This window comes from Bombyx mandarina, chromosome 02, assembly GCF_030267445.1.
Source record: "Bombyx mandarina strain Sakado chromosome 02, ASM3026744v2".
Lineage (NCBI taxonomy): Eukaryota > Metazoa > Arthropoda > Insecta > Lepidoptera > Bombycidae > Bombyx > Bombyx mandarina.
In genome coordinates, this window is record NC_143209.1 from 4,204,031 (window position 1) to 4,216,719 (window position 12,689).

The 12,689-nt window shown below is 34.3% G+C and overlaps 1 protein-coding gene across 2 annotated transcripts in view; it reads right to left on the reverse strand.

Annotated features, from left to right (window-relative positions):
• The window catches only part of LOC114241931 (serine proteinase stubble), a 31,443-nt gene extending 19,173 nt beyond the window's left edge, over positions 1–12,270 (reverse strand). Inside the window, exons 1-2 of one of the 2 annotated variants that reach the window (XM_028172928.2) lie at positions 11,784–12,270; positions 4,130–4,309 (exon numbers count right to left, since the gene is read on the reverse strand). In XM_028172928.2, the coding sequence (XP_028028729.2) occupies positions 4,130–4,309; positions 11,784–12,069 (466 nt within the window). In that variant the 5' untranslated portion in view covers positions 12,070–12,270. The remainder of the gene's footprint in view (positions 1–4,129; positions 4,310–11,783) is intronic. The other variant, XM_028172929.2, reaches the window with a different exon arrangement.
• Between the last annotated feature and the right edge of the window lie 419 nt (positions 12,271–12,689).

The window sequence follows — 12,689 nt, forward strand, 5'->3', positions numbered from 1 at the left end:
CACGCGGAGAGAGCGTCGCGCACGACACGCGCCTCTTGTTTCGTAACTGACAATGTCATGTGAATGACAAGTGGCTCGTGCCTGTCAGTTTCGGTCCGATGACTCGAATACAATTTTAAGGCTCACCATGATTTCTTAGCGACTTTGTCAAAGGTAACCGACAATAGTACTTGCGAAATCATCTATACATATTAATAAAACTGGAGTGTATGTTTGTAATATTAAAATAACCGCTTTTTACTACATTCTTAAGATTCTTATACGGTGCATACAACAAAATAACTATTTTAACAATTTTTGTCTGTTGGTCTGTTTGTTCCGGCTAATCTCTGGAGCGGCTGGACCGATTTTCACGAGATTTTCACTGATATGTAGCTGATGATATAAGGAGTAACTTACTTTTACTTTTTAAGACTAGCTTCGCCCTGCTGGTAACAGATCGGCGGAAGAAGGATCAGAGGCAAAAGTCCAATGCCCTGGTCGGACCAGATACGCTCCACTCTCAACAGTTCAGTCCACGTTCACACAGTCGAGGATAGGCAGGATAATCCAGGAGAAAGTTATTAGAGGAGGCCACGATCCTCCGCGCTGAGGGTTATCGACGGAAGGAGGAGGAAACTACATATAATATTATCTATATATTAATACGGGAAGCCAAAACCTTGTACCGCTTTTTACGAAAATTGCGCGGACGGAGGCGTATGAATTTTCCCACGCTTACAGTTTATATAGCGGAGTGCAGAATGCTAATATTTTTTTGGAAATTATGCATAAAAAATACATTAAATCAATAAGAAAACTCTATATACTCTTTCGTTTATTGTTAAAGTCTGTGGTCTAATTGAGAATACATTAGTATTGTTTGTCCATAATATTATTTGTCTATAGTGTAGCCTTATCGAAATTTGTGATTTATAGATGTATAGGTTTTGACAATAGAACCTTAATAATGTTCAAACTTATTATTTAAACTAAATATGGTCGAATTTCGACCACTGGACGACCATTAGTTTTAATTGTTACTTGTGTAATCTGCTAGCTGTACAATGTAGGGACAGGGATAGCGTTATCCGTGAGGCGCCAGTATCGCAAATTGTGTATTCTGTTCTCTAACTTTAAATATATTAAATTTTCGCTGCTCCCTCTCTGTAGTGTTTTTAAGACTGGTTGGTATTAGAATAATATGATATTTCGCGATAATCTCAGCGCAACGTATTCAGAGCTCAGACAAGAGATATATAGTACGGTATGCTTCATACATTTGGCATGAAACGTCCAAAACTTTTTTGCGATTATCATGTACACGCTTTTAGTAACAAGAATCGTTAGTCACACAACGAAATAGCTATCTGCCTGTCGAATAGCAACCACTGGTAATTATTATATCACCTTAAACACTACTAGACGATGACCGAGCTTTGCATATTTTTGATAACGCCATCTTGTTGTCTCTTTAAAGCGGCTAGTTGCCCTCAATTAAGAAAAATAGTTTTATTATTCCCCATATAGATGTCGGGAAGATTTGATTATTGATTATTGAAAACACGAATAAAATAACAATATCTGAAAATAAATCGTAGCTAGATCGATTTATCGCCCTCAAAATCCTCTGTATACTAAATTTTTAGAAAATCGTTGGAGCCGTTTCCGAGATTCAGATTATATATGTATTAATATACAAGAATTGCTCGTTTAAAGGTATAAGATATTTTTGTGCAAATTAATTCTTTCTTAAATACTACAACACAGCAAAAGAACGCCGATGCTTTATTAACAGAATATTATATTGACAAACGTCAAACATCAAATTAGTGGTATTTGATTATTGACAAGCGTCAAACATCAGATTAGTGGGATTTGATTATTTGATTATTGACAAACATAAAACATCAAATTAGTGGAATGGGCAATCGAAACATCAAAGCGAAGTGTAATGCAAATCTAAAATTAACCTACTTATCTAAGATTATTTCTCTAATAAAATTGATCGTTAAGAATAACATATCAATAGCATCTACAGACGCGTTCATTGTAATATCAATTTTTGAGAAGAGCATTTCGAATTAATAAAAGCAGACTTTGTCTAATATAACAATACGAAATTGGTATACGCGTTGTATTTACCCCCGGAGAAAGTTCAGTGACCTGAAATTTACTCAACCCAATATCCAAATCTATTGAATGGTAATCCATAATGATGAACAGGTATTGATCTTGAATCAGAATCAATGGAATAGACTTTAGCACTCATGAATTCACCGCTTGGGTAGTTGCAAAAATAATAATTATTCATTGTATTTTTATTCAATTAGTAGATGTAACCCTCCGCTTCGCTGGGCATTTAAAATTAACATTATTATTTCTCGCCTCTACAAAGATTCTCATCATTAGCGCCCCCGCAACTGGTATAGGGAGTCCAAACACTCATTTAAATATTAGCCTATCCATTAAGTACATGTATTTTCTACATGGATACCAAGTTCCAAGTCAATCTGATGCATGGTTCAGTAGTTATAACGGAACATCCGTAAATACCACGGTAGATTTATATATTAGTATAGATTCTTACTTTTCTATATCGATGTTGTCAACTATTGCACTGTCGATTGCACCTATAATTTAGGTGACATCTGTCATGGTACTTATTGTCAATCTGTCAATGTTTTGTATTGATGATCACTTTGTTGGTGCAACTAAATGAATAAATATTTTAATAAAACTCTTGCAACTCTACCGGTGTTCGAATCCCGCAGACAGGCACCAATTGTTCTAAATAATTTCGAGTAGTTAATACATATTTACTACGGTGGTAGGACCTCTTGTGAGTCCGCGCGGGTTGGTACCACCGCCCTGCCTATTTCTGCCGTGAAGCAGTAATGCGTTTCGGTTTGAAGGGTGGGGCAGCCGTTGTAACTATACTTGAGACCTTAGAACTTATATCTCAAGGTGGGTGGCGCATTTACGTCGTAGATGTCTATGGGCTCCAGTAACCACTTAACACCAGGTGGGCTGTGAGCTCGTCGACCCATCTAGCAATAAAAAAAAATCGCGAATCTATTTAGAACATAATTAAATGTATTTAGAACGCGTGTTGAAGAAATTATTTAGCATAATCATTTTTAGTTAGAACACCTTTCCGGTTTTATCGAAACCGAATGATTAAAAGCGGATACAAAAAATTACCGACGGTAGATTCAGCGAAGCTCTTGCTAGGGCTAGTGTTAGAAAGTCCCAGGTTAAGCTTCGTGGGGTCAGCTATCAAACCGGGCGTACTTAGAAAAGCCCCTAAGGCTACGGCAACGCTCACGGACAAAAAATGACACTTAAACTTTCAAAGCGTAGTTTGAGAACGTCTTGGGGTTACTCGGGTTTAGAATTTATATGTAGTAAAATAGTGAAGATTTTCTTATGAATGTTAATAAATAATTAAATTCTATTTTATATCTGGCATTATATTGAAGCACTTATTCTTTTTTATTTATTGATCACATCTTCATCGTTCAATTTCTATGAGACAAAAAATGTATTTTTATGCATTCACACTGCGACATCACTGTGGCAAAATTTAGGTCAGCGTGTGATTATTTTTTTTATATAACTTTTAAATTGAACTTTGATGGAATGTTTACATTTGAGCTTTAATAGCAACATCGAAACATTTGAACATTTACGACCTGCGTTTTGGTCTTTAATCTATCTATCTATATATATATATACATATATATAAATGAATTGCTGTTCGTTAGTCTCGCTAAAACTCGAGAACGGCTGGACCGATTTCGCTAATTTTGGTCTTGAATTATTTGTGGAAGTCCAGAGAAGGTTTAAAAGGTAGATAAATATGAAAATGTTCTGAATTAAATAAAAGTAACAATTTTGTTTTTCCTTTAATGCGTCCCCCGTCGGACGGATTCCTTTTGTTTGTTTTAAGTTTATTATTTATCGATTGAGGCACTACGAAGTCTGCCCGGTCAGCTAGTACTTAATATATATTGGATGCTATAGTAAAAGACCACGAAAATTTTTCTGTCTATTTAGCTAATGCATTACGCCTCTGTAAATGCTATTTCATTTAATTGATTTTTGTTTAATGGTTTCATTATGATTATGTAGAGTTAAATGGACTCACTGGCGTTGTGCACGACCGGTGCTGTTTCCGTGGGTCGTTCGGTTGTGTCTCGATCGACGCAGCACGCCCAGATCATCCCGCCGGAGCACAGGTCCAGCGGCTTCCCGCCTCCGAGCACGCAGGATATGCTCAGCCCGCACGGGTATCTCGCGCCGCGATGCTTGCAGGTTTGCGGGATCACTGAAATTAAACGCATTCGAGAAAATTTATTACGAGTCTTTTTTTGTTTATTAATTACATGGGCGTACGAACTCACGGCCAACGTGATCATCTCTTTTTTTTACGAATTTGCTTTTCTATTACTCGACGCTCTATTCCTTCAACGTAGAAGTCATTCGAGAATATACGCTACGTATGTATTTTATTAGAAATATTTGTAAAAAAAAGACTGTAATATCTCAACTGTGCCTGTATATATTTTTGTATTTTTTACCTATTACATAAAAGGTAAGTCGTAACATTTTGGTTATATCCATAATATTGCGTGTTATAGTGGATAACATATATTTTTTAAATAACTTTAAACAAAAATCTCGTCATTATATTATAGACTAGCGGCCCGCTCCGGCTCCGCTCGGGTCTTTAACAAACAAATTTCAACAATATTTGACGTTATTTTATTTAAAAAAATAAAAGAACACTTATTGCGGCATAACTATAATAGTTAGACATATGCTGTCCCGACACTTTTTATACATAATAATGTGCTCTACAAAGTCGTAGTACATTATTTTATTCTATCATCAATAGTTTTCGCAATAGGACATGCGATGTAAAGAATATTTTAGGTATTTTTTTACACCTTGGGTTACATTATTGGAGTTTTAGTAAGGATTCCTAATTTTTTTATCAAAAAAGATTATAGCCTATGTCACTCGGGAATAGTGTAGCTTCCAAACAGTGAAAGAATTTTTCAAATCGGTTCAGTAATTTCGGAGCCTATTCGATACAAACAAACAAACAAATCTTTCCTCTTTATAATATTGGTATAGAAGTTACATGGGAAAGTAGATGGCCTTCACAACGTGAACATCGATTTTTTTGCGAATTTGCTTTTTTTTACACGACGCTCTATTCCTTCAAATTGGAAGTTATTCAAGAGTATACTCTACATACGTATTTTATTAGAAAAATTTGTACCTGACTGCGGGATTCAAATAACACCACAGTCGCATCGATGCGAGAACCACGTCCTCACGGATCCATCAGATCATAATTTTTTACTGGTTGTAGAACCTCTTGTGAGTCCTCGCGGGTGGGTACCAACACCCTGCTTATTTCTGCCGTGAAGCAGTAATGCGTTTCGGTTTGAAGGGTGGGGCAGCCGTTGTAACTATACTTGAGACCTGATATCTCTGATACTGAGAACTGATATCTCAAGGTGGGTGGCGCATTTACGTTGTGGATGTCTATGGGTTCCAGTAACTACTTAACAGCAGGTGGGCTGTGAGCTCGTGCACCCATCTATGCAATAAAAAAAAATAAAAACATCTCCTCAGAGCACTCCCCAAAACCCTTAGTATACAAAGACCTCCTACCACCAGTAAAACTTACAAACTTATAGTATCATTCGTGATTGTTCCACCCTTTCAAAACGTAACGCATGAACTGTTTTAACGGTAGAGAGAAGCTGAATATCACAATAACCAACTAATTATTCAACAAATACACAATTAGAAAACCCGTACCGTTTCCAACAGCACGAATTACCATATAAATTAAATTCGAAAGACGGTTATTATCGATTCTCACGTAACACATAATAGCACATCACATAATAATCGATAGAGCGCGCGAAATCGAGAATGATTTGTTGAATAATGTTTCGGTTAATGACTGTACATCAATTTCACTACAACGCTCATATCGGTTTTACTCTCGACGACTTAATAGGGTTGCTTATTAAGTTTCCGTACCCAAATCTTAATGTCGAAAGGAAAACGAGTCAAAGATAATATAAATAAATTATGTTCCTTTCGAAAACATGGCCAACCCTGTTGTCTATACTAATATTATAAAGAGGAAAGATTTGTTTGTTTGTTTGTATCGAATAGGCTCCGAAACTAATGAAACGATTTGAAAAATTCTTTCACTGTTTGGAAGCTACACTATTCCGGAGTGACACAGGCTACAATCTTTTTTGAAAAAAATTAGGGATCCTTACTAAAACTCCAATAATGTAACCAAAGGTGTAAAAAAATTACCTACAATATTCTTTACTATTGATGACAGAATAAAATAATAATACGGCTTTGTAGAACACTTTATTATTTACAAAAAGTGTCGCGACAGCATTATGTCTAACTATCATAGTTATGCCACAATAAGAGTTCTTTTATTCAAAAAATAAAACAACGTCAAATATCGTTGAAATTTTTGTTAAAGACCCGAGCGGAGCCGGAGCTTGCCGCTAGTCTATACTAATATTATAAAGAGGAAAGATTTGTTTGTTTCGAATAGGCTCCGAAACTACTGGACCGATTTGAAAAATTCTTTTTCCATTAGAAGCCGACATTGTCCCTGGTGAACATAGGCTACTTTTTAAAAAAAAATTTTTTTTTTTTTGTTTCATGTGTGTTTTAATGTTTCCGAAGCGAAGCGAGGGCGGGTCGCTAGTGAGATAATAAAGAGGTACAAAAGCACGGATGAACGAAAGGGATAGCTTTAGTTTTACAATCGCTTACAAAGATGTCCGTAAAATGTAAATTGCCACATAAATAGATAAATATGTAAAGACAAAACTGTTCAGTATTGTTTTTTTTTCGTTTGTTATTCTAAAGATTGTTATTTTTTCACCAAAGCGCCTTAGTTTAATTGGATATTAATACTCGTAGGTAGATAAGTTATAGTTAGATAAAAAAAAAAACATTATTGAAAAATGTATTTTTGACAACCATTACGAGAATAAATGGAGATATAAAACAGAAGAGAAAAGGTGAAATATATAATTTTTTTTAATGATGTTTAGCCGGATTTCGTTCACACATTCATTTACTTCATAATACTGTGACTTATTATAAAATGATTTATTTTAATTGCTATTGGTTATTCAGTGGTACTATAAGGCATAATTCGAATAAGAAACAACCCTATTTTATTAAATAGCTTGTGATTTACGGCAGCGATTCCCAACCTTTTTTACTCAGCGACATTTTTTTCAGTATTTGGTACTTGGCTACTTAACCCTAGCAAGAGCATTGCTTCGCAGAATCAAAATTAAATATTGTATGGGAATCGTGACCTACTGAAAAGATCCGGCGAGAAACCTAGTGGGTAATAAATATTCAGCGACGCATTTGTTATATTATAATCTCATTGATCTTAATTTATTTAATTATGTTATTATACAACAATAACATTCCTTTTAAACAATATTATCTTCCTTAAACGTGTGTCACCCTTTCTATTGAGTGATGTAATAAATAAATTGTTTTTATTTTAAGCATTATGATCGCTCGTCGCACAACCCACTGCATTCATTACAAATTAGCGACTAATTTACTCACATGCAGAATCATTGATAGTTACAATAAAAGAAATAAGGTACATTCATTAAATTATACATCACTAATCTGTTATATGTAGTAGTATAGTTAGTATATTAACGCCAGATATCGCTTAGATTGTTTAGTTAGTTTTAAATCACGCGACACACTTGGCAGGGGCTAGCGACGTGATGGTTGAGTGCCGCTGGCCTATGGCGATGAGCGCACACGTCTTTTATTCAAATCGCGGTTCGAGACTGCAATGTACTACGCTGTATTCAAGTTATTCTGAAAGTCGTAAGTAAATCAACAATATAAATTGATACAATCGAATCTCGTGTTGATCAGAGCCAATCACACACTTCCGAATACTTTACAGTGTTTCATTATCACGGGTTTTTTTTTATTGCTTAGATGTGTGGACGAACTCACACCCCACCTGGTGTTAAGTGGTTACTGGAGCCCATAGACATCTACAACGTAAATGCGCCACACACCTTCAGATATAAGTTCTCAGGTCTCAGTATAGTTACAACGGCTGCTCCATCCTTCAAACCGAAACGCATTACTGCTTCACGGCAGAAAAAGGCGGGGCGATGGTACCTACCCGTGCGGACTCACAAGAGGTCCTACCACCAGTCTATCATATCCTATTTGATATTAGAACAGCAAAAAAATTAAAAGGTCCAAAATTAAAAGGTGCGTTATACGTAGTTTTACGGTGAAAGAAAAAAAACAATAAATAGAAAAAATCTTATAATGCTACCATTAATTTGTGATTTTCAATATGGTACAAATTGAATTATAAATTTATTACAAAATGATTAAAAGATTATTATTTATTTAAGATATTATTTATTTAAGAATTTAGGTATGCTGGAGCTTGTTACATAATATTTATGTTATATAATTTAGGTAAGCAGGGGTCTTGGCATGTTACGCAAGAATTAGCATTGCTATCCAGCGTGGAAATGCTGCCAGCCTTCTGGGAACTCTGCCAACCGGCGGTGAGCTAACGCAGATTTTCTATTTATAAGTAGCTTTACCTAAATAATAATTATTTTTATTCATTTATTAGGTTGTTTGTATATACTTTATTTATTAGGTTAAGTTCTCTCTGTCATTAGGTTTGCAATCTGAATAGATGAAATTTTGCAATTATCTTTATTTATTTACGTAAATTTTGTAATTCGTATTTTTCGATGTCAATTTTGTTTAAAATAACCTTAAAAATATCAATTAACACGAAATCGATCACATGAGGTCATTAGGATGGTTTGTTATCGACACAATTAAATTTAAAATTATAAAAATCATCTATTATGTTACGCATATATTTTAATAAGTATTCCTAATTTATTGACATCCATTAAAATTCTTTTAATAATATTACGGTTTGTTTTAAATTATACAAATATTTTAACATATTCTTCCAAAAAACTTCCCCCGGTCTATTAATATTAATTTTCTATTAACTTTAGTAAATTCTAAACATGTAAAAATTTTATATACAGAATCTGACAAGAATCTTTAACTTTTAAAGTATTTAGTCTAACATATTTGTTTGTGCTGTTCTTAAAATCACAGATTCGCGTATGGAAAAACTGATCAAATTTATTTGTATTTACATTTTTTTCTCTAAGCACCGGTCAATTTTGTTTATACTGTGACATTGGCAAAATCAATGACTAAGGTGTTGCAAGGCATTCTTTTTTTTTATTGATATAATGTATTAATTTGTTAGGCACGCTCACGCTGTGCTGTTCTTAAAATCACGGATTCGCGTATGGAAAAACTGATCAAATTTAGTTGTATTGACTTTTTTTTTTCTCTAAGCACCGGTCAATTTTGTTTATACTGTGACATTGGGCAAAATCAATGACTAAGGCGTTGCAAGGCAATCTTTTTTTTTATTGATATAATGTATTATTTTGTTAGGCACGCTCACGCTGTGCTGTTCTTAAAATCACAGATTCGCGTATGGAAAACTGATCAAATTTATTTGTATTTACATTTTTTTCTCTAAGCCCCGGTCATTTTTGTTTATACTGTGACATTGGCAAAATCAATGATTAAGGCGTTGCAAGGCATTCTTTTTTTTTATTGATATAATGTATTAATTTGCTAGGCACGCTCACGCTGTGCTGTTATTAAAATCACAGATTCGCGTATGGAAAAACTGATCAAATTTATTTGTATTTACATTTTTCTCTAAGCACCGGTCATTTTTGTTTATACTGTAACATTGGCAAAATCAATGACTAAGGCGTTGAAAGGCAATCTTTTTTTTTATTGATATAATGTATTATTTTGTTAGGCACGCTCACGCTGTGCTGTTATTAAAATCATAGATTCGCGTATGGAAAAACTAATCAAATTTATTTTTATTTACATTTTTTTCTCTAAGCACCGGTCATTTTTGTTTATACTGTGACATTGGCAAAATCAATGACTAAGGCGTTGCAAGGCAATCTTTTTTTTATTGATATAATGTATTAATTTGCTAGGCACGCTCACGCTGTGCTGTTATTAAAATCACAGATTCGCGTATGGAAAAACTGATCAAATTTATTTGTATTTACATTTTTCTCTAAGCACCGGTCATTTTTGTTTATACTGTAACATTGGCAAAATCAATGACTAAGGCGTTGCAAGGCAATATTTTTTTTATTGATATAATGTATTGTTTTGCTAGGCACGCTCACGCTGTGCTGTTCTTAAAATCACGGATTCGCGTATGGAAAAACTGATCAAATTTATTTGTATTTACATTTTTCTCTAAGCACCGGTCATTTTTGTTTATACTGTAACATTGGCAAAATCAATGACTAAGGCGTTGCAAGGCAATATTTTTTTTATTGATATAATGTATTGTTTTGCTAGGCACGCTCACGCTGTGCTGTTCTTAAAATCACGGATTCGCGTATGGAAAAACTGATCAAATTTAGTTGTATTGACTTTTTTTTTTCTCTAAGCACCGGTCAATTTTGTTTATACTGTAACATTGGAATATCAATGACTAAGGTGTTGGAGCCATTTACTAAAAAAAAAGAATCACCACAATTTTCATGCAATTTTCATAAACTCCAACTTTGACAGCTGCCGTTAAAACTTCGATTTCAAACTCAAAGTTGTTAGGCACGCTTACGTTGTGATACCTATGCATTACGGTAAACATTTAACTCCAGCTGGTGGATCGTCAAATTCTTAAACTAACTACGCATTTGACTAGCCATTTTGTTAGGAATAACTTAGATATTTCTTTATATTTTAAAGCAAATTTAAAAAAAGTTTTATATTTTATCTTTAAAGCAAAATAATCATAATAATATATTAGACAATTAATTATTATGACCAGGCATAGGTTACGTACTGTCTTCTGGCGCCAAACTAGGATTCCCTGTCTTATGTGAATCCTAGGACTTACATACAGATTTATATATACTAGTGGTCGCCCAGTGGTCGAAACTCGACCACAATTTAAATTATAAGTTTGAAAATTGTTATGGTTATATTGTCACATTTCTATAATCATTGTTCTATAATCACAGATGATATTAATCTATACTCAATTTGACAACAGACTTTAAAAAAAAAAAAAAAAAAGACTATAGGTATACATAAGCGTGCGTGTGAGAAATACACGGTAATATGAATAATCTTTTTTTTATTGATTTAATGTATTTTTTTTAGTATAATTTTAAAAATATATTAGAATTCGGCACTCCCTATACGTTCTATAAGTGTGGTAATTTCCATACTCCTCCGTCCGCGCAATTTTCGTAAAAAGGGGTACAAAGTTTTTGCTCCACGTATTAATATATAAATGCATTTGAATATATAGATACATTTATAGATATTAAATACCCAGCCAAAGAGCAAACAAACCTTGTCATCATATGAATGTTTGACCGATTTGGGAATCGTATCTACGAGCCTCGGAGTCAGGAGAGCTTATTACTCCACCACCGAGTCACTCAAAATGAATCCGCTTTTCCAAATCATATTGAGTTTATTATTCCAGAATGTTATTTTTATACCACGAAATCTATTAGCCTGCGAGACCTAATCGATCTTAGATTGAAATTATTTCATTAGGTATTTGACATTCCATTAGCGATTATACTTCGAACAGTCCGTTATTGCTAGCATAAATATAAACAACTCACTCTTTCCTAAGAGATCCATAATGGAATCGTCCTCCTGAGAGTTCCCGTAATGACCGTGATAGCTGCCCTTCCTTCTCGCCAAAGCGTCTAACAACAAAATATCCTTTTCCTGTTCGTTAACCGGTCTCCTTCTGTCTTCGACCACATCACTGTCGAAGTCGTTTAGAGTCAAAACGTCATTATCATCAGCGGACACGTTATAGAAGCACACGAAAAAAACAAAACTCAAAACGTAGGAAGCCATATTGGCGCGTCTTCTTCGAATTTTGAAATTCTTTCCCGCCATCCGGTCTGTTCTTTTGCGCACTGTCACTGGCACATTTTTTGTTTTTTTGTTTTTTTTTTACGTTTCGTTCTCGACGCCCGAGACGTGTGATCGCGGGAAGATGGAAATCGGAAGTAAATGGCCGCCGCAAAACGTGCTGCGTACCTTTTCACTTTTCGCTTGGGTTCCACGGTGTTCACATTTCCCTAGTGCACTTGTTTTTTTTTTCACAACCAAAATAGATTTATTAACGAAGAAATTTTAAATTAATCGATTATATTTTTAAGTTTTATTTGTCATTTTTTTAAGTAAGTTTTTTCTTAATTTTTAGTATTGGGCAAACGGTTTTTGAACATCCGGAACCTTATATTTCTTTGACGGTATTTTTTTTTAACGTCATTATTGTCGGAGTTCTAATGAAACAATGGCAGCGGTTATTACGGGCTTACATGTGTGCGTGTTGAGTAAATAAAATTCTTAGCTTTACACATGTGTGCGACTTGCTAATTCACTTAAGTAGTCCTAAAATTTGTCATAGTCGAATTATCGAATCAAATAGTTTTGATACTTCTAGATATTTTTATTTAATTTTAGCTAGTTAACTCTATAATGCTCTTAAAATATTTTCGTTGCCTAAGTAA